Here is a 23165-nt window from a genome sequence, read left to right on the forward strand (position 1 = left end):
TGGAAGCTCCCTCTTACTCATCCCACCATCCTCCGAATAAACTAATAATGACAACTGACATTTAACTCTAGACTATACTAGAGCTAACAATGCAGTTATCAAAAAGCATCATTACTACTTATTTACAACTTGTTTTTACACTTAAAGTGTCTATTGATCCACTTACCTGGTCAGGCTACATAGAACTAAGTCATGCTTTTCCTTAGCTGCATTGTAGGGATATCTAATGTTTAATAAATCTCTCTTTTTTTTTAAAAAAAAAATATGTTTTTATTGATTTCAGAGAGGAAGGAGAGGGAGAGAGAGACAGAAACATCAATGATGAGAGAGAATCATTGATCGGCTGCCTCCTGCATGCCCCCCACTGGGGACCGAGCCCGCAACCTGGGCATGTGCCCCTGACCGGAATCGAACCTGGGACCCTTCAGTCTGCAGGCCGACGCTCTATCCACCGAGCCAAACCAGCCAGGGCTAATAAATCTCTTTGTGATTGATGTTCAGTTGGTTTCTGGTGTTCACTATTATAAATAATATGAACCAAACATCATTGCCTATACATCTTTTGCGTATGTGTCATTATATCTTTGGTACAAATGTCTAAATGATATACTTGTTCAGTAAAAATGTGTACATGTTAAATATTTGATAGATGCTAACAAGTAGACCTCAGAAAGGCTATCCCAGTTTATGCTGCTTCTTCACATCCATTCCAACACCAGATAGCATGCATTGTTGATAAATGATTATTAGTGATGGTTAAGGAATTACTATTCATATTCTAAAGGAGAGAAAGTGGAGCATATCTATCTACATGTATTCATTCAATAAACTTATTGAAAACCTGCTGTATCATAGACATCATTCTAGATGCTACAATAGAAGCAATAAGAGATTAAAATACCCATTCCTGCCCAGCTGATGTGGCTCAGTGGTTGAGTATCTACCTATGAACCCAAGCACATGCCCAGGTTGCTGGCTTGATCTTCAGTAGGGAGCATGCAGGAGGCAGCTAATCACTGATCCTCATTGATGTTTCTGTCGCTCTTTCCCTCTCCCTTCCTCTCTGGAATCAATTAAAAAATATACACATATATATACATATATATGTGTATATTTTTTTTAAGAAAGAGAAAAAAGTTCATGGACATGGACAACATTGTGGTGATTGCTAAGAGGACAGGGAGTGGAGGGGAGGTGGAGGAGGGTATAGGGAGTATAAATGGTGATGGAAGGAGACTTGACTTGGGGTGGTGAACACACAATTTGTGTACAGATGATGTGTTGTGGAATTGTGCACCTGAAACTGTTGCTGGTGGAAATGGGGTTCTGTCACAGAATCTAAGGAAAGCATTCTGGGAGACCCACATATGGGAGGATGTGGTCTAGTTATAAGATTTATTGGGGCAAAAATAGAAGGCCGCCCCCAGGTTCTCAATGCCTCATTTCCATTTGTCCCGTTGTGAAAGAAGTTCAGCCTTGTTTTCTTCAGGCCTAGAAATAGAACCCCGGCCAGGTGACTCAGTTGGTTAGAGCACTGACCCATACATAAAAAGGTTGTGGGTTTCGATTCCCAGTCAGGGCACATACCTAGGTTGGGGGTTCAATCCCCAGTCAGGGCATGTATGGGAGGCAACCAATCCATGTTTCTCTCTCACATCAATGTTTCTCTCTCTCTCTCTCTCTTCTCCCTTCCCATCTCTGTTTAAAACCAATAAAAACATATCCTCAGGTGAGGATTAAAAATATATATAATAAAAATAAAATAATAAAAAATAATACCCAATTTTTAATTAAAAAAAAAGAAAAGGATTGGGCCAGTGTCCAGACAGTTTGCATCATTGGTTCAGTCCATGTCTCTGTCCCCATGCAGCTAGCTTAGCCTGTGTTCCTGGCTGCATTCCATCTGGCACTGTGCCCAGGCCCACATGGTCTGCCTCATGCCCCAGGTGGCTATTAAGCTGGCATGGCTGCCTTGGAGAGAGAATGCATGAGCAAATGGAGCAAGCACATATTACAGAGACAGAAACAGAGAGACAGAGAGACTGAGAGATGGATAGCTCCTTTGTTAGGCTGATTATCAATAAAAATATATTTTATAAAACTAAAATAAAAAAATCCCCACTCCTGTGTGGTTTATGATCAAGGTTGCTGTGGTCCGTTGTTAAGAAACAATGGGATGCCCTAGCTGGTTTGGCTCAATGGAGATTGTTGGCCTGTGGACTGAAGGGTATCAGGTTTGATTCCCGTCAAAGGCATATGCCTGGGTTGGGGGCTCGATCCCCAGTAGGGCATGCAGGAGGCAGCCAATCTCTCATCATTGACGTTTCTCTCTCTCTCTCTCCCTCTCCCTTCCTCTCTGAGATCAATTATATATATATGCATGGGCAGGGTGTGAGGCACCTAGTGACTAGTGGTAGTAGGGAGTCATTAGCACCACTAGACTGCCATGAGGCAGGGAGTACTACTGCAGCCTGGCAGAAAAGACTGCCCTAACCAGAACTGTGGCCTGAAGAGGAGAAACCTTATAACTGCCATCTCATGGATCAGTACAGCAAGCCAAAGCAACAAATACCCAAACCTCGCTTATTTTCCAGCCTCTCATGCCGTGTCCCAGTGGGCATTCACAGAGTCCCACTCTGCACCGTCCTAGGAGAGCACCTACATAGCCTCCTCCAGAGCTGCCTTTAGTTTTCCAGTTGCATTATTTTCTAGCCCTTCCAGTTAATCCACCATGGGTGGGCAAACTTTTTGACTCGAGGGCCACAATGGGTTCTTAAACTGGACCGGAGGGCCGGAACAAAAGCATGGATGGAGTGTTTGTGTGAACTAATATAAATTCAAAGTAAAGGAGCGGAGGGGAGAGCAAGAGAACCGGATAGAACAGCCGGATCCGGCCCGCGGGCCGTAGTTTGCCCACGGCTGCGCCGCTGGTCATGAATCACATCTCCTTCCACACAAAGTGGACAATCACATATACCTCCCCAAACTTGGCCCCCTAAGGGGGATTTCTCTTCACCACAGCCTTTAGGGCCACCCGGAGTGGGGTTTGATGCAACAGCCATTCACTTCCAGAAGATTCCACCAGACCTTGCAGACATATCTGTAATCCAAGGAGTGTGCTTTTTTCCTCTGTTAAATGTTTATGGTGGCCTCCCCATGGGCTGTAAGGTGCATTGAGGGTCATGTGTTGCTGAGGCAGTAGGAATAAGTACCACTGAATGCGAACCAGTAACTATACAGTTTGCTCGTGTCTTCTGGTCCTGTTTTGATCGGATTTTGTATTTATCATTCCATTTCAAAAGGAATAGCCTTGTACACATAATATTTTGATTCAGTGAAACAGACTACACTAGTCAGGATAGATATTTTGGGTCACATAGTTACTTGCTATCCCATGCTCAGGAGTTTAGTCTCTGTCAGTAACAATAGCAAATGAGAAGTTGCTTTTCAAATGAACAACAGTTGTTATGAGTTAAAGGCATATCTCTCAATCCTTAGGAACCTGAGCTACACTTACTGTCTTCCAATCTATAAACATGGCACATCTCTCCATTTACTTAGGTTTTCTTGGATTTTTGAATTAGCATTTTTTTTTTTTCATTATACAGATCCTACACATTTTGTTAAGCTTGCTTTGATTTTTTTGGAGGAATTTTCAATAGTATTGTGTTTCTATTTCAGTCTCCTATGTTCTTTGCTAATTTATAGAAATGTGATTGATATCTGTGCACAGCTTGTATTGGATGATCTTGCTAAACTCACTAATAGTTTTAGGAATTCTTTGATAAATTCTTTGGGATTATTCTACATAGACAGTAATGCAGTCTACAAATAGGGTGAATTTATGTCTTTTTTTTTTGGTAAGTTTTACACTACACATTCAATTTATCTAATATAAGACTATTTAAATTATCTTTCATAATGGGTAAATTTTGTGTTTGTGGTTTTCAAAGAATTGAACCATTTGTTTAAGTTGTTGAATTTTTAAGTATAGACTTCTTCATATTATTCTTTTATTATCCTTTTAATGTCAGTGGGTTCTGTAGTTAGAATTCCTCTTTCATTCCTAATAGTGGTAATTTGCATCTTTCCTTTATCATTGTCAGTCTTACTAGAAGTTATCAAATTTTTTTTTGTTCATCCTCACTTGAGGATATGTTTTCCATTGATTTCTAGAGAGAGTAGAGGGAGGAAGGGAAGGGAAAGAGAGAGATATAGGGGAAGGAAGAGAGAGAGAGAGAGAGAGAGAGAGAGAGAGAGAGAGAGAGAGAGGGAGAGGGAGAGAGAGAAGGGGAGAGAGAGAGAGAGAGAGAGAGAGAGAGAGAGATGTGAGAGAAACCCATCGATTGGTGGCCTCCCTCACGCACCCCGATCAGCGTTGAGGATCAAACCTGCAACCCAGTACATGCCCTTGATCAGGAATCAAACCTGCCACCTTTCAGTGCGTTGGCTGATGCTCTAACCACTTAGCAACACCAGTCAGGGCTAAAAGTTACCAATTGTATTTATCTTTTTTTTAAAAAAATGAAACTGGTTTGATTTTTCTCTTTTGTTTTCATGTTTTAAATTTTATTGACTCCTTATCATTTCCTTTCTTCTAGCCTTCTATTTATTTTGCCTTTCTTTTTCTATATTCTTTTTTATATATTTTTTTATTGATTTCAGAGAGAAGGGGAGAGAGAAAGATAGAAACATCAGTGATGAGAGAAAATCATTGATCGGCTGCCTCTCGCACATCCCCTACTGCGGATCGAGCCCGCAACCTGGGCATATGCCCTTGACTGGAATTGAATCTGGGACCCTTCACTGAGCCAAACCAGCTAGGGCTTCTATATTCTTGTTATAGAAGCTCAGATTGTTGATTTAGGCCTTTTTCTTTTCTAATATAAAAATTTAATGCTCTAAATTTCCTAATAAATGCTGCTTGAGCTACATCCAGCAAGTTGTTATGCTGTATTTTTACTTTCATTCATATATATATGTGTGTGTGTGTGTGTGTTTCGTGAAACTTCCTCTTTGACCACTGGAATGTTGGGAATAAGATTGTTTAATTTCCAAGGTCAGGAGTATTTCCTGTTATTTTTCCATTATTGCTTTCATGTTTAATTCTCCCAAGGTCAGAGAATATATCTGTATGATTTTATTTCTTTTAATATTTTTCATAGTTGTTTATGTGCCAGGACTTCTTGGTGTTCCAGGTGCACTTGACAAGATGTATTCTGCTGTTGTTAGTTGGAGAGGTCAATACATTTCAATTAGATCTTTTTGATTGATGGTGTTGTTCAATTCTTTTATGCTATTCTTATTTCTGTTTACTGCTTCTATCAATTACTGAGGTGTTAACACTTAAAACTTAATTTTAGGTTTGTCTTTTCTCCCAGTTCTGTCAGATTTTGCTTCATATGTTTTGAATCTCTGTTGTTTGGTGCACATTTATTTAGGATTTTTATGTCTTCATGAATTTACTACTTTATAACCATGTAATGTGATTTTCATTCCTGGTAATTTTCTTTGCTTTGAAATCTGCTTGTCTGATATTAATATAATCACTTCGGTTTTAGTGTTTAAATGTTGTATCTTTTCTGTATTTTACTTTTAACATATCCATATCATTTTATTTTAAGTAAGTTTTTGAACAAAGCAGATAGTTTGGTCTTTTTTTTAAAAAAATCCATTTTTCCAATCTATGTAACATATCACTATCTACTGGTATCAATATTTTACTACTTCAAAGATTATGTAGAAGCTTTATTAGCTTCTGGCCCCTTAATCTACCCCCTTTAGAGGGTAGATTGTCTTGCCTGGCCAGCGTGGCTCAGTGGTTAAGTGTCAACCTATGAACCAGGAGGTCACAGTTTGATTCCCAGTCAGGGCACATGCCCGGGTTGCGGGCTCAATCCCTGGTGTGGGGTGTGTAGGAGGTAGTGAATCAATTATTCTCTCTCATCATTGATGTTTCTATCTCTTTTTCCCTCTTCCTTCCTCTCTGAAATCAATTTTTAAAAAGTAGGTCATGCCCTGACTGGTTTGGCTCAGTGAATAGAGTGTCAGCCTGCGGACTCAAGGGTCCTGGGTTCGATTCCGGTCAAGGACACGTACCTTGGTTGGGGGCACATACCCAGTGGAGAGTGTGCAGGAGGCAACTGATCGATGTTTCTCTCTCACTGATGTTTCTGACTCTCTATCCCTCTCCCTTCCTCTCTGTAAAAAATCAATACACATTTTAAAAAAATAAATAAAAAATAAAAAGTAGGTCATAATATAGTCTTAAATATCACGTCTACTTACATTGAGAATCCCATTAGACAATGTTATCATTTTTGCTTTGACACATTAAAAACAATTTAAAAACTCATTTCTTCATTTCTGATGTTCCAAGTTTCCTTCTGTTATTATTTCCTTTCTGTCTGAAGAACGTTCTTTAGTCATTCTTGTAGAGAAGATCTGCTGGTGACAAATTCCTTTAGTTTTGCTTCTTCTGAGAGTGTCATCTTCATTCTCAGAGGATTATTTTTTAATATAAAAATTTGGATTGACAGACCTTTTCTTTTAGAACTTTAAAAATGTGTCACTTCGCCGAAACCGGTTTGGCTCAGTGGATAGAGTGTCGGCCTGTGGACTGAAAGGTCCCGGGTTTGATTCCGGTCAAGGGCATGTACCTTGGTTGCGGGCACATCCCCAGTGGGAGGTGTGCAGGAGGCAGCTGATCGATGTTTCTCTCTCATCGATGTTTCTAGCTCTCTATCCCTCTCCCTTCCTCTCTGTGAAATATCAATAAAATATATTTTTTAAAAAAATGTGTCACTTATTCTGGCTCCCATGGTTTCTAATGAGAAATCCTCTGTCATTTGAATAATTATTCTACTATCAATTCAGCCTCATTTATCTCTGCTGCTTTCAAGGATGTTTCTTTGTGTTTAATTTTCAGAAATTTCATTCTGATATATCTGGCTATGGATTTATGTGGGTTTATCTTGTCTGAGATTTGATTAGTTTCTTAATTTGTAGGTTTTTGTCTTGTGGCTAAGTATTGGAAGTTCACAGTTATTATTTCCTTAAATACTTAGTTTCACACTCTTTCTCCTTTCCTTCTGGGACTTCAGTGAGTAAGCGTTAGACCCTTTGTTTTTGTTCCACAGGTCCCTAAGGCTGTTTTCTCTCTGTCATTCAGATTGGATAATTTCTATTGATATTTACTTGAGTTCACTAGTTCTTTTCTTCTATTTTCTCCTTTCAGCTAGTGAGCCCATCCAGTGAATTTTTATTTCAGTTATATCATTCTCACTTTTACAGAGTTTCACTTATTCTTCCTTATATGTTCTACTTCTTTGCTGATAATTTCTGTTTTCTTATTTGTTTCAAGATTGTTCACAGTTGCTTATTGTAGCATTTTTATGACAGCTACTTTAAAATCCTTGTCAGGTAATTCCCACATCTGCATCTTATCATTGTTGCTGTTTGTTCTATGATTGAATTTTCTCATTTGAGTTGACATTTTTTTTAGCTTTTCAACATGATATGAAATTGTGGATTGAGATTCTGGTTCCTATTTAAATCTTCCATTTTAGCAGCCAATCTTTTGGGTTTAAATGTACTTCTTGGCCCAATTTTGTGGGCAGTGGTTCAAAAATTTAGTTTTCAAAGCCTTTGCAGTGTTATTCTGATCTGTTCCACTGTGTGCTGTTCAGAAGCCCAGCTGAAACCTGGGCCGAATTCCACAAAAGTGTTCAGTTTTCAAACCTTTTATTTCTTGTTGACTACTCATGTGCTGCTCGGAGTTTAGCCCTGGACTTCATGCACAGATAGAGAATATTCCTTCATCTAGCTCAGTTCTCTCTATAGCCTCCCCCCTGTCTCTTCTTGCACACCTCCCCCGCCCCACCCTGGATTATTTAGCTGGGAGGGACATCCCTTTTTCTCGCAGGGTAGTGAGGACGGACTGAACTCTGCGGATGGTCTCTGCAGCTGCAGGTCAGGAATGGAAGACAAGGCTGTTCCCACAGTCTCTGCAGCTGGTCAGCTGGAGATGGTTGGGGTCTACCTAGTTATTGAAGGAAGGGAATGGAAAATAAGTCTTTTTCCACAGTCTCTGTGGCTGTACATGTGGTGCTGCCTTGGTATTACTTGTCAGGGATGAATATCAGATTCCACTCAGTCTCCAGGGCTGAGGAGCTAAGGCCTCCCTGTAATTGCAGGGCAGGGATGAAAGACAGGATGCTGTCCACAATCTCTGCAGCTGCAAACTCAGTGCCAATCAAGGAGACGGTGCTTTTTAATCATGTTTTCCTAGAGTGGGCAGTAATGATCAAAATGTTTCTGCCCTGTCTTTTTCCTAGTCCTTCAACTAGAGAGAGTGGGCTTTTCTGGAAGTTTTGTTTTTCTTGGTGCCTATTGATGTTTCTAGGTTACAGGTCTCTCTCGTGCCCATGCTATGAAACATGCAGCAAAAAACAAAAGCAAACAAAACACCCTACAGGAAATCACCACTGGGCTTTCCTTTAGTCTCATGGTCCTTACACACTGTCTTCTTCCCTCTACCTTCGGAGTCTTTTATCAGTTTCTTTATACATTTTTCTAGGTTTTTCTTTCTTTGCAACAGTAGGAAGAACACACTGGTGTGTGCTTATCCTTCTAGTCTGGAACCAGAAGAGTGACAGTCATTTAATTTTAGCCATACTATAGAATGTGGATTTCACTTGCATTTCTTTAATGGATATTTATGTTGAGGATATTTTCCTGTCATTATTTGCATGCAAAATGTCCTTTATGAGGGGGTCTGTTCATATTTTTGTTCCTTCTTTTATTGAGTTTTTGTTCTTTTTTTTAGCTTTAAATTTTAAAAATATATTTTGTATACAAGTCTTTTGTTAGATATGTATCTTGTAAATATTTTCTCCCTGTCTTTGATGTGCTCTTTTTTAATTAAACTTTTAGTTTGGAGATAAATGTAAATTCACATGCAGTTGTAAAAAATATACAGAGATCCCATATACCCAGTTTCCCCCAATAGTAATATTGAAATAAAAAGAGGTAGTGCCATATCTATAGTGGATATTGACATTGGGAGTCAAGATATAGAACATTTCATCACATGGTTAGGTCTTTATTTTCCTAAGAGTCTCTTTCAAAGAGCAGAAGGTTTAATTTTGATGAAATCTAATTATTGTTTTCTTCTGACTTAATATTATTTGTGATCTAAGCAATGATTGCTATGTCACTGTCAGTAAAAATTTTAGCCTTCCCTCTCGAATTTCAAATGTGTAAAAGAAACTGCAAAACTGTTATTTTCCAGAGCATTTGAGATCTTGCTCCCTGGACTATGTCATCACTTTGACTCAAATAAACTCATAAAAATTTTAGCTCAGTTGACTAGAGTATCATTCCAATACGCCAAGGTTGAGAGTTTGATCCGGGATCAGGGCATATACAAGAATCAACCAATGAATGCATAAATAGGTGGAGAAACAAAATGATGTTTCTCTCTCTCTTCCTCTCTCTCAAATCAATAATAATAATAATAATAATAAAAAGTTAAACATTTTTTTCAACTTTACTCTTTAGAAACTTTCTATTTTTACCTTTTAAATTAAGGATGATGATCCATTTTGTGTTAATTTTTATGCACGATATGGAATAAGGGTTGAGCTCTTTTCTCACTAACTATCCAGTTGTTCAATCACTATTTATGGAAAATCATTCCAGGACCTTGGCACCTGTATAGAAAATCACGTGTTGGTCCGTTTCTGGACTTGCTATTTGCTCCATGGATCTGTATGTCCATCCTTATGCCAAAGTCACACTATCTTGATTACTATATCATATAGTAATTCTTCAAATCAGATAATGTAAGTCCTCCAACTTTGTTTTTGCTTTGTAAAATTGTTTTTGTTATTAAACCTTAGATTTTAAATCTTTTTTTTTTTTTTTTTTTTTAGAAAATCTTTTTTCACAGTTTTATTATTATTATTTTCTTATTGCTTTCAGAGAGGAAGGGAGAGATAGAAACATCAGTGATGAGAGTGAACCATTGACTGGCCGCCTCCCGCACACCCCATACTGGGGATCAAGCCCGCAACCCAGGCATGTGCCCTAGGCTGGAATCGAACCTGGGACCCTTTAATCCACAGGCTGACGCTCTATCCACTGAGCCAAACCAGCTAGGGGCTTAAATCCTTTTTGTTAATTTAAGCAAAAAAGCCTGGATTGTATAAAAATGAAATATTTTAGAAATGTGTATGGGTTTATTTGTTACTTATTTTGACAATGTATTATCAGAGATCTAACAAATAATATGAAAAATGTTAAAAGTGTTCAGAATGTTATTAGTCAACTACTTGACATTTATGTAGTTTGAGGTAACTGAAAAATAGGTTTACAGAAAGATCCTAAATTCATGAGGATAAGTTTGTGTTTTAAGGTCCTACAAGTTTCTGTGAAGAAAGGGATTTCAAAGGTTGAGAATGATGACTAGATCTGAGTTTTTAAAAATAAAAACCATTTGCTGAGATAATGGAGGGAATCAGCCTTAGTTATTTGGAATTTGGGCATATGGGCTATTATCCTATATAATAAAGAGCTAATATGCTAATTAGACGGCCAAACGACCTTCCGGATGAAGCTGGGGCTGTGAGGGCCAAGCCCTTGCACGAATTTCGTGCATTGGGCCTCTAGTCTTCCATAATTTGCATTGGACTCATCCAGTTTAAGTCCTTAAGAGAAAACCTGATGTTTCCTGGAGAAGGATTTCTGCCTTAGACTATAACACAGAAATACTGCCCAAGTTTCTAGCCAGCCAAATTGCCCTAGAAATTTTGGACTTGCCAGCCCCCACATGGCATAAGCTAATTCCTTTAAATGCAAATTTTGTTACTGACATGAGTTCTAGAGGAAGAGAATCTTAAGAGTTTCCTGAATTGGTTTCTGGAACAGATTCTCTAATCTGATTAGATTTAAAGGCACCATTTCCAGTTGCAAAGAGAGCCCTGAGTCTATGACATGATGTGGCAACAGATAGGCAAAACCCCACCAACAGATACGAGGTGAGGTTCTGGGTCACCATGTATTTGATACAGAACATGTTGGTCAAACTAATGAATATAAGATTGACTGTTTGCTTATAACCACACTGGACAGAGCGGGGGAAGAAAAAGGATGAGCTCAGGGCTTCAAATTTCTGGCTCAAGTGTAACCTAAATGACCAGAGCTTCTCTATCTTCCCTAAAGAAATTCCTATCACATAGCCATAGAGCTAAGATTTTTGCAAACCAAAGCCAAAGCCTCATCCTCCAAATGGGCTGAATTACAATGTCCATCGAATTCTCCACTCACAGGGTATGAGCTGCTCAAGTGAGGGCATTGATTGGGAAGGAATGTCCTGAAATCTGGAGTGAGCATATTTGGGCAATTCTGGTGAAGCTGGGGATGTTGAACCCCCAAATCCTGCCGAACCTCTTTGCCAGAAGCAAGCCTTCTCCCTGAGGTTGATCCTGTTTTGCCTGGAGGCAATGACCTTCCCTGACGTAGTTTCCTTGCAAGACACTGCAGACCTTAGGAAGTGCTCTCACTATCCCTCTTTATTTCTGTAACCAGACTCAAGTCCCAGCAGGCCCTAAAAGTGAGGTACAGAGTATGACCCAGGAGGAGGTGCACTATATTCCAGAAGAACTGCCTGATTTTTCCAATCTATACTGACATATCTGGGGAATACGAGAAGGAATGAATATTAAGGATGTGGGGATAACAGTGGAAGGAACACAGATTAGACTGAATTTAGTAATATGGCCCCATTAAGCAGAGATTCAAGATTCAATATTGAAACAAGGGGTTTCCTGTGCAACCATGTGCTTAGGCAGTTTTGTTCCCTTTGAGTTTTTTTTTTTTAAGTATATTTTTATTGATTTCAGAGAAGGGAGAGAGATTGAAACATCAATGATGAGAATCATTGATTAGCTGCCTCCTACACACCCCTACTAGGGATTGAGCCCACAACCCAGGCATGTGCTCTTGACCAGAACTGAACCTGGTACCCCTTGGTCCCTAAGCTGATGCTCTATCCACTGAGCCAAACCAGCCAGGGCATGAGTTTGTTTTTAATTCAAAGATGAGGTAGCTAAACCCACATTTACCTAGTGAACTCTCACCCATCTTCCAAAGTCAGGACTATTTTGTAGCCCAGCCTCATTTCCTGAGATCTTAAAGACATTTCTTCAATTATTAACAAGCACCTGAGATTTGTTCATCACAACCACTAAATTTACTTTTGCTAACACTGGTAACAAATAAGTCTTTTCCTAGCAGAGTTATGTGGAATGCTACCAGAGACCTGGCAATCCTGGCGTCTGGTCCTTATTCAACTGCAAAGTAGTCCCATGGTCTTCCCCAGGGATTCAGGTGGATGCTCTGAGACTCTTACCACATAACCTCCTAGTTACCACCATCTAGAGTGCAAGAAGAGGAGGCCCTCTTCTAGTATCCAAAACCTACGATTCTGTATGTCTATTCATTTTTCTAAAAAGTAAATTGTTTTTCTTTATTAAAACAAGTTTACCTTTGTCCTTCCAGATTGTTTATCACATTTTGCTAGATTCAAGAGTTAGGTCAACACAGCCAATGGGCAGCTGACATAAAATCTGCATGTTTATAACCAGAAGACCCAGAGGGCTACCCAGTATCTTTCTCCTATATACTGGCACATTTACTTATGTCTTTATAGCCCAATTATATTCCCTGACTATGCAAAAAGTTAACGCATTAAAAAACAGAAAGAAGTTCCACTTCTACATATTGGATTAAAATTTATTTTAAAAGGTAAAGTTTTATATATCCTTTTAAAAAATGAAAATTCAAAAGTCTTAGAATTAAGCAATGAGTCTTCAATATTATAAAGCTATTTATAACAGTAATTAAAGTACTGGTAACATTTTACCCTTATAAAAATGTCACAGAATTCACATCACAACTTGGATCCTTAATGACTCAAGTTTCTTATCTTACACAATAAAGGTCTGATCAGTTTAAAGATAAAATTCCTCTGGATGTGCCGTCCTCAAGGCTTCTAGTATCACTATCCATTAGTTCACACAGTAGGATAGCTGGCTGCCGTGGCGATTCCACAGTGGTTGCTCTGGTCTCTGGCCATTTTTACATAGCCATTCATGCCCCATCCTGAACCCCAGCTGAAAGAAGAGCATGTTTTGCATTTTATTCAAAGAATCAAGTACATATTAGCTTCATTAATAATGCTAACTAATACTTAAAATAGTGCCTACCATGTATCAGACACTATTCTGAGGGTTGTTACATATATTTATAATAAGCCTATTCATTCCCCCAGGATCCTTATTTTAACTTACTAAGCTATGAAATTGAGGCAGAACTGGGATTCCAATGTAGCAGTCTATTTCCACAGCTATCTTACATCATCTCAGTTAAAGAACTTTGGCTGTGGAAACTGCTCCTGATAACCTCCTATGCCTGAGATGGGAAGCAGAATACAATGGCAGGACATCAAATGAATGACAACAGGAAGGATGCAAGGAGGCCACTGAACTCTGGGACAATTTTTAGACTTAAAGAATCAGCAGAGGCAGATGTTTCTGCTCACTAAAGCTTGCTGAAAAACTGGAGACAGAGAAAGGAAATCAGCTCTCAACCCTGCAACTAAAAAGTCCTTTACTGGAAATCCTTGGGGCCAGATGTGTTCTTAATTAAGAAAATTTTCAGAATTTTGAAATGTAATGCTACAAATACATAATAATGACACTAACAAGGTTCTACAGAATCTTAAAATCAAACACCAGAACTTCTGTGACTGTAAGTATGAGAAAGACTTCTGGAATTCCAAAACTGAGCATTTTTGGACCTGAAACCAAATACTGGTTCCAAACAAGGATCCCCTTTTGAATTTCAAATATAACATTTGGGGTTTTATACCTGTTCTTGACAATCCAAAATTTATTGTTCTTTGATTCTCCTCCTTCAGAGCCATAGCCAACCACCAGAACACCGTGATCCAGGTCTTTGCTGCTGCAGTTTGGTTCATAATAGATGCCTATGAGAGTAAAATTCAATGTTGGAATGAGAAGCTCCAAGTGACAGGAACTCACCCTATCAACCTCATTTAAGAGAGGCCTCTCAAAATTCAGTATTATGTCATAAATTCCAAATGAGGCTTAAATATATTTGCCAAAAAATAGTAATGGCTGACAAAAAGTAAAAACTCAAACTCAACTCACTAGAAATCAACAAAATTTAACTAAATCCAATATATTTTCTAACCGAAAAAAAATTTCCAATATGATCTAGTTATCAAGACTAATATGATTTAGGCATTAATTTAATATTAATTAGCATAATCCTTCCTACTCCTAGAATGCCACCTAAAGGTTCTATAAAGAACCCTTGAACCAAAGGGCTCTTTATAGTTCTAATTACAATAATAAGAAATTTTTGGAATAAAGGTCCAACAATTGGAGAATAGTCATGCAAGTTTAGGTTATATCTATAGAACTAATTACATAGCCACTTAAAGATATTTATGAACAGTCTGTCATCATGGGAAACTATTTAAAGTGGAAACATCACTATGTTAAATGTACACACTCAAAATTCTACAGTCCTGGAGAGCAGAACTCCATGCCAAAAAGTTAATCATGATGGTGTTTTCCAATTTTGCCTACCCGAATTTCTATAATAAAAAGACAAACACCTACCTTCATTATAAAACTGGAACGATGAATGGCCTGCATCTATAGCAACAGAGATGGGCCCCACAGTTGCCACTGCCTTCAGAAGGGCCTTCTCACGCTGAGGGATATCCACAAAGCCAGTGTCGTTGGCAGCAGAATCCTCAGGTTTATAGTTGCAGGTATTTGATTCCTTTTAAAGGTAAGTGGGAAAGAGACTTGAGTACCACCCACCTCCTGGGGAACATTAGTTCTAAGACCCCAGACTTAGCAGTTTGCACCTTAATTATTTCTAAGTCAACTTTATTTTATAGCAACCTAGGAAGCAAAATGCTATTGGCTGCCTTAAAAAAATTTTCACTATGGAGAAATCTGCATTATATGCAGAATAATGCATATATTATCCATGTTACAGAGAAGAACAGCTACAGTTAACCACCTAATCAGAGATCTGTGCAAAATTTGATAATTTATAGTGACAGTTCTGACAGTTTGCATCTAAAATGTGAATGCTGACTAAGGTGTCTGTTATCTCCGAAAATGTTCAGCTTTCAAAAGCAGAGCTGGAATAACAAGATAAGGAGCTCCATTTACCCTTGCGAGATATGGATAGGATTCCTCTGTGTCCAGGCCTTTGTTGTCCTTGACATACTGGAAGGCATTATCCATTAGGCCACCATTGCAGCCCTCATTGCCCTGAGCGCGAGAGCAGTCCACCAGGTTCTGCTCACTCAGCGAGACAAGTTTGCCAGTTTTCCGGAACATCTGTCCTTCAAGGGAACCAGTTGCACTAAAAGCCCAACAAGAACCACACTGACCCTGAAAATAAAAAAACAACAACAATGATCAGTTTATAAGACAAATACAAAGACTGACAACAGCCCATATACCTGAATGCTCTTAAAAACACCCTAGCAAAAAGCATGTCATTCCAGTGGACCAGAGCAGGGATGCCATTCCTTTTTGGCTTTCCTAAGATAAAAGATTTGAACAAGGTCATACCTGGTTCTTCACAGGAGTTACATAGCCTTTCTCTCTCCAATCCACAGATGAGGGGATCTGAGCAAAGAGAGGTTCTCGGAATACCTTCCCATTCCGTTGCTTCTGGTTTTGAAAGCCATTCATCACCTGCCTGAATTCTTCATTGGTCTATAAGGAAAAGTAAATAAACTGTTGAAAAAGCAAGAGGTTATTTTGCTAAAGTACCAAGGAGAGGAAGCACAAAAAGCGAAGCCTCCCAAGCCACACTCACCATGTCGCCAAAGGCATTCATTGCCATGGTGAAGCCATGTTTCCTTTGGCTGTATTCCCGATTGTGCAGTTCGATCATTTTCATATTCTTCTCCCACACTGCTCTCCTCCATCCTTCTTCATTCTAGAGGCAAGCATAGACCACGTCATCTTCATTTCTAATGAAAACCCAACCTACCCTCACCAAGTGGATTCGCAGCCAGGGAAGGCTTTATACCTCTGGGTGCTGTTCTCTAAGTGCCATCACAGGGATGTATACCCAAACAGTGCTCATTAATGACTGCCATTAAATTACTGCCCTCGGATGGCTGGCCTCTAGAAGCTATTCTCTGGCTATAAACGTCCACCCTCAAGGGCCCTTCTCTGTGGGGTCCCTCTGGGCAGTTTCGGATGTTACCCACCACGCCATATAGTCTCCTGTGTGTTGCCTTCCACTCATACCACTGTGCATCCAAACTTGGATCAAGTTTTGGAGTAGCTGAGGCTATTCCCAAGCAAAGGGCAGTCAGGAGGAGTGAAGGATTCATGTTTCAAAAACCTAGGAAGGGGGGGGGGGAGAAATGAGTGATCTGATTAGACCAATCCTTCTGAAAAGCCATCTTACTTGTGGGATAAAAACATTTACATTACCGTCCCAAATATTTATGAAAGGTCTGCTGAAGGCTAAGGACGTGGGTGGAGAAAAAGAGGCCAAGGACTTACCAAATAGTGGAGGTATATGATTCAGCCATCAAAATGAAAAACAGGCTGACAAGTGCTACAGGAATTGAAATAGACTTAATTGTAATAGTGCAATGATCATTTAGGTTTTGATAAGGGGCTCAGGATACCTTATGGGTCTGAAGCTTAAAGCAAGAGAAAGAGACTGTTGGTCCAGGTTATTTACTCAAGGTACCAAAGTGACCCAGGAAATTATTAATCAGGACTCTGATCCCAAGTAAGAACAGGGGATCCCCAGGAGTTAGGTTTCCGCCTTACACCTTTCTTCTGGACTACTGTACCGCAGGAGGTGCGATATGCCTTCAAGCCTCTGCTTATGGAAATTGAAACCTTTCTGAAAGGCCTCCCTAGGAAAACATGGGCAGCGGGGCACCCAGCACACTTGGCCTCAGGAGCCCACACCCTCAGTCCCTCCCGCAAACCCGCTACACGATCACGTGGTTCGGAGGAGCACCGAGCACAGAGCCCCGGATTCCATTGTCTGCACCGGGCCAAGTTCTCCAGGTGCTCTGACACCGGCCCGGGCCAGGTGACGCCAACGCGGCCGGCGGAGCCGCGCTGCGGGAATGCCGCCCCACCCCCCGCATACGCCCGCGTCCGGAGGTTGTTGAAGCAGCTCAGGGCACCGGGCCCCGCCGACCTGTGGCCGCCACCGGCCTGAGGCTGGCGGCTCCTGCACAGGCCTAGAGCCCGGCGGTCTCCGCGCCGCCCCGGGCTCCCCGAACCCTCCGTCTGCCATACCGGCCTCGAGACCGCAGGTGAGAAGCAGGGCTCGAGCGGCGCCGACAGCCTCCCGGCGCGGGCCGGCCGGCGCTCTCGCTCCCAGGGGTCTCGCCCATCCTTCCGTCCGAGTCCCTGGATGGGCCCCTCCCCGAGCCCCGGCCCCCTACGCGCCGTGGCCATGGACTGACCTCCGGCGGCCACAGCTGGGAGACCGCACTCCGCGGGCGCACGAAACTCCTCAAAGGTCGACGGGCCCGTGGTAGCCCAATCGCCCCTGACTCAGCCTTTTAAGGCCCCGGGCTTTCGGCTCGGCAGCCCCGCCCCCAACGCCTGCACGCGTCGCGATTGGCTGAGCTGGCCGGGGGCGGGGCCTCTGGGGTTGAAACTCCCGGCGCGTGACGCGGCGCTGTCCCAACTCCAATGGGCTTCGGTCGGACCTCGCTCCATGGACCTGGGGGAGGAGAGCTGGGGCCCAGGGACAACTATGAGGAGGGTCCCCCACCTTCCTAGAACCCGGATCAACCAACTACCTGGAATTCATGTGCTTGGTGGGTGGTTCATGGAAAGCTTACAGAGAGCCCCAGTGGATTTCAGTGTAACCCCGAGTGCCCTTTGGTCCTAGTCTAGGTTAAAATCTCCGGAGCGCTGGGAACTGTAACATCTAGTCCAGTGGTTCCTGCTTATCCCGCAGCAAACCGTGGGGCGGGCTGCTGGGAGGAAGAGCCCACAGACAGATGTGTGCTCACTGTTTACAGATGGGCGCAGCTGGGTTTGGGAAGAATCTGGAGTGGAATGACAATGCCCAAAACGCAGACATGATGGGATGGTCAAGGCCCATATCCTTGGGAGGAAAGGGGACGGACTGGGAGGGTCTCCATAGAAGGCTAGCATTTTGTACTTCTCCTTTCCCGTCTTCCCCAGGCAGGGATTCTTCCCTCTCAAGCCTTTCTGAAAACCCACAGGAAGGAGTTATTAGCAAAAGAATTTGGCTTAATAAAAAGAACAGCAGAGGAGAAGGGCGGAGACTGCTTTTATTTTCCTGCTCTTGGCATTATGGATGGATCATTGTCTTCCTTAGTATCCAAAGTGCTTCTCTTGGCTTTAAGAAATGTACTTTCATATATATATATATATATATATATATATATATATACACACACATATATACATATATACATATATACATATACATAAAATTTAAGGATATATAAATATATATATGTATTTAAGGATATTAACTCAGAAATGTTGTTAAAAGTTTCTTTTTAAAATTATTTAAGAAATATATTCATGGTAGAAAATATATTTTATAAAATAAACATCCCTCGTCCCCTCCCTAAACTCTTTTCTAGGCATGTTTTTATTATTATCTGGAGTCATAGTGCATGTCAATTTGTAAATTCTTAGTTAAAATTCAATTGAGAGACTGCAGAAGCACAAATAAATAAATATTTTGAAAACCAATTTATTAAAAATTTCACTTTATGTCCTTTGAAGTAGAATCTCTTTCCTCTCAAACACTACTAAGAGCGAAAGTTCTGAAGTGGTTACAAAGAACCATGTTTTGCATATGGCTGGAGTTGTTCTTTTCTTTTTTAAAAAATTAATCAAGGCAGTCAACACAAGTGGAAGACAGCCCACATGAAAACAAGGGAGACAATTCAAAGCCAGTTGGGGGTGAGGAGAAGCTTTATAATGGAAAAAACAAGGAAGGTTCCCTAAGACCTGATTAAAGGCTGTTGTCTTGGGGAAGATGTAGGAGGAACAACTAGGCATGGAGCATCTTCTGAAAGTGGTTTGGGGAGAATATTTGGATCTCTCTGCTTTGTCCTAGGTGGGAAGTGGAGGCAAAAAGAAATTGGTAGCCACTCAGAAGGTTCTTACTGTTTGGAGGTGGATGCTACAGAGGTTTCTTCTAGAGATCAGAGCACTATAGTCATATGAAACCTAGCCACTGTTCTTTTGTTTACTCAGTCCATCACAAGAAATCCAAGTTATTCTCACACGTGGGCTTTACAGTTCCCTTGGGTCACAGCTCCATAAGATTGCACAGGGTGGAAAAACCTGCTACTGCACGAACGCCTGCACCTTAGGCAATGGCCTCCCCGTAGGCTGTGTGGCAGGTGCCGCTCCAAAGAATGGCATCCCCTTTGTTTCTTGGGATGTGATACAAACACAATGAAACAAAAAATGGACTCTCTTTACTGTAAATATGCTCAAAACCTAAAGTCAAATCAAGAAATACCTAAATCAGGAGAAATACAGGAGAAAGTCATTAAGGCAAGAGAGTGGAAGGTACTACTCCAACTCATGACATCGATTTATACGTAATCTGCTAAGTAATGCATTACAGAAATGGGTTGTTACTAACTATAGTATTCCTTTTCTTCTTCTATGTCACATAACTTTGATGAGTACTAATTATTAAAATGGTCACGTTTTAGTCAAGCAACCAAACCTTAGCCCTGCCTTTGATAAAATGCAGTTAGCAGAACTTCCCGATTCCCATTTAAAATGCAGTGTCTGTGAAAGTATCTTCTTGTGTGCATCTGAATAGATTACTTTTGCTCACTAGGAAGACAGGATATAATTCTTTACCTCATCTCTGGAAGTTTTTAACCACAGGGTAATGAACAAATCTAGTATGGTGTTATTCAAGACCATGAGGCCACTTAAAACTCAATTTGTTGAAATTCACTAAGCCAAGACTTACTCTTAAAAAACATTATCCAGAGCCCTAGCTGGTTTGGCTCAGTGGATAGAGTGTCACCCTGTGGACTGAAGAGTCCCCAGTTCAATTCCGGTCAAGGGCATATGCCCTGGTTGCAGGCTCATTCCCCAGTAGGGGGCATGCAGGAGGCAGCTGATTAATGATTCTCTCTCATCATTGATGTTTCTATCTCTCTCTCCCTCTCCCGTCCTCTCTGAAGTCAATATATATATATATATATATATATATATATATATATATATATATATAAAACATTATCCAGAAAACTGTCCACTTGTAAAGTGGCTTATTACCTATTACCACTTATATTTTTATGGAAAAGAGCCTGTTATGATTAGATGTTCATATGAAGTCACTTATAAAATAACTTACTTTTCTGAACCACTGTAACCTTGCTTTTTTCTATAGGGTTAAACAGTCAGCCAATTCGTTAAGTAAATCACTCAACAAGAATTAATTAAATTCTTACTTTGTGCTCATTGTCCTCTCTTGTAATTCATGCATTTACTTAGACACATCATACATGTAACTTTACCAATGGCTTTTTTAAAGCTTAGCCTTTCCATTTTAAAATCTGATATTAACTATACTAATCTTGATTTTACAGTAAATGAGTATAGCCATGACTGATATATTTAAACTAGAGGCCCAGTGCATGGATTCATGCACTGGTGGGGTCCCTCAGCCTGGCCTGCAGGGATCAGGCCAAAACCAGCAGTCTGACATCCCCCAAGGGGTCCCAGAGTGCGAGAGGGCACTCGGCAAAGTTGCTATAGCTTGGCAGCTTCTGTGTTGAGCGTCTACCCCCTGGTGGTCAGTGCGCGTCATAGCTACTGGCCAGTTGGCCAGTCGCTTAGCCTTTTATATATATAGAAGCCTTTTATATACTAGTATGTAGATTGGGATATGACAAAGCCTCTTGGTGCAGTAGATAACCAAGGTGCTGACCTATAGGGATTTCTCCCCACACCTAAGACTATAACCCACAAACTCTTCTTTGGATGCCAGAGGATCTTTTCCTCCAATCTGAAAAAGACCTCATGAAATAAGGTATATTAGTTTCCTATGGTTGCTGTGACAAATTCCAACAAACTCGATGGCTTCAGACGGCAGGAATTTATTCTCTCACAATTATGGAGGTCGGAAGTCCAAAATAAGCATCACTTGGGCTGAAAACCAGGTATTGCACTGTCTGGAGGCTCTAGGGGAGAGCCTAGTTCTCTTCTCTTATGCTCCTGGTGGCTCCAGGCACTCTGTGACTTGTGGCCACATCATCCCAATCTCTGCCTCTATGGTCATGGTTTCCTCTCCTTTTCTGTCTGTGTCAAATTTCCCTCCATTTCCTTATAAAAACACTTATGAGTGCACTTAGGACCCACCCAGATAACCCACGGTAACCTCTCCTGCCCGGATCCTTACTTTGATCACATTTGCAAAATCTTTGCCACATAAGTAAACATTTACAGATTCCAAGAATTAAGACCCAATATCTTTGGGGTCCATTTTTGAGCCTACTACACAGAGGATAAGTGAAAATCAATTTCCTGTCAAGGTTGATCAAAACTTTGAGTTTAACACACCTTTAGGTTGGCTTGACTAGGGCAGCTAGGCACTAAATTCTATGTGATGTTCCTACACTCTAACTTCTTCTGAGTACAGCCAACATTTCATGCCTCAACTCGGCTGTTAGTGGAAAGTTTGACAGTTTTTTTTTAAAGTTTCAAGACTTCCAAGTCTCTCCCTGGGTAGCTCAGTTGGTTAGAGCATTTACTGATACACCAAGGTTGTGGGTTTGATCCCTGGTCAGGGCACATACAAGAGTCAACCAATGAATGCCTGAATAAATGTAACAACAAATCAATGTTTTTCTCAAATCAATAAATTTAAAAAGAAAAAGAAAAAAGACTTCCGCACTGCAGTTTTTATTACCGCCCCCTTACTTTTCACACAGCCATCTCTCCCATAGTCTCTGCATATCCTAGTAAAAACATTACTTACCCACCCCTTCCTAAGACAGTTCTGGTCTAGTCTCTGCGCATCTCTCTAGTCACTAATGTAATCGTTAATTAATGTAGATTCTTGCGTGTCTTCCCTTGATGCCCTCTGCACAGTAAGTGGTCAAGACAGAGAAGGGCTTGGTGCTGTCAGGAGAGCCAGCTCCCATCTATAGGAGCCAGCGGCTTGTTCCCCAGGAAAGGCGTCTCCATCCGCGGGCACCTGGAGCCACAGCGAATCTCAGCATTATTAGAAAGTGTCCTGTGATGAAGATGGTGGTACTAACAGCTAACTATCAAGCGCCAGGCGCAGTTCTGAGCCCGATACACATGCTCCTTCAGGTACTGTTGACAGCACCCCCATGACGTGGTTCACAGACTTGCACGTGCATCAGTCACCTGAGGGCTTGGGAGGACAGATTCCAGACTCCCATTTCCCGAGTTTCTGTTCCAGGGGGTCTGGGAGGGGTTCCTGAATTGGTTTTTCTAACAAGTTCCCATCGATGCTGCTGCTGCTGGTCAGGGGTCCCACTTTGAGAACCTACACCCTAGGAGAGGGGTGCTGTTGACACAACTGGCTCAAGGCTGCCTGTCACTACTTGAGCCAAATTAAGCACACACAGGGTGGAATCATATTTGAGCATTTATTCTAATAATGCCGGCAGAATGGGAGAGCAGTTCGAAATTCTACTACTCCCCTCGCCAGTTGGCGGATTACATACGGGCAAGAAAGAAGATAACTAGATGCAGCTGTGAGCTACAAATGTAATAGCGGAAGGGGAGGGGAGGGTCTGCAGTCCGACCTTCAGGAGTTAAAAGTCGGATAACAAGTTGACTAATCTATGATGTTACAAACAGCTCAGCCTGTTCCTGAGACCTGAGAATAGTCAGCATTCCTGAGAAAAACTCCCAGATGGGGTGAGAGTTCAGGCACACCAGCCAAATCACAGTGAGTCCTGTCCTTGATCTGCTTTTAAAATGCATTTCCTTTTATAGCACGTCCTCCAGTTTCCCAGGGTCTGTCAGAAAACCTCTTATCTATAGTTAGTAAGGTGAATCATC

The 23165-nt window shown here is 41.1% G+C and overlaps 1 protein-coding gene and 1 long non-coding RNA gene across 2 annotated transcripts in view; one reads left to right on the forward strand and one right to left on the reverse strand.

Moving 5' to 3' along the window:
* Nucleotides 1-11881: 11881 nt before the first annotated feature.
* LOC308249475 (procathepsin L) lies at nucleotides 11882-17836 on the reverse strand. The gene is made up of 8 exons (XM_080671039.1): nucleotides 17567-17836; nucleotides 16337-16473; nucleotides 15937-16059; nucleotides 15687-15833; nucleotides 15279-15503; nucleotides 14712-14877; nucleotides 13933-14050; nucleotides 11882-13175 (listed from the first exon to the last, which is right to left on the reverse strand). The coding sequence occupies exons 2-8, from the start codon at nucleotides 16460-16462 to the stop codon at nucleotides 13076-13078; spliced, it is 1005 nt and encodes a 334-aa protein (XP_080527165.1). The 5' UTR covers nucleotides 16463-16473; nucleotides 17567-17836; the 3' UTR covers nucleotides 11882-13075.
* The window catches only part of LOC308249476, a 62024-nt gene continuing 55945 nt past the window's right edge, over nucleotides 17087-23165 (forward strand). The window contains exon 1 of the long non-coding RNA XR_013960732.1: nucleotides 17087-17413. This is a non-coding gene — a long non-coding RNA (uncharacterized lncRNA). The remainder of the gene's footprint in view (nucleotides 17414-23165) is intronic.

This window comes from Plecotus auritus (genome assembly GCF_963455305.1).
Source record: "Plecotus auritus genome assembly, chromosome: 5".
NCBI lineage: Eukaryota > Metazoa > Chordata > Mammalia > Chiroptera > Vespertilionidae > Plecotus > Plecotus auritus.

Bases quoted from the DNA above. Each gene is read 5' to 3' on its own strand.
- LOC308249475 (XM_080671039.1), bottom strand. From the start codon at position 16,462: ATGAATCCTTCACTCCTCCTGACTGCCCTTTGCTTGGGAATAGCCTCA. The intron at 16,060-16,336 runs GTGGGTAACATC...GCTTGCCTCTAG, and splicing joins ACAGGAGACTATATGGCGTG to AATGAAGAAGGATGGAGGAG. The intron at 14,878-15,278 runs GTAAATGGAGCT...TACCTTTAAAAG, and splicing joins CCTATCCATATCTCGCAAGG to GAATCAAATACCTGCAACTA.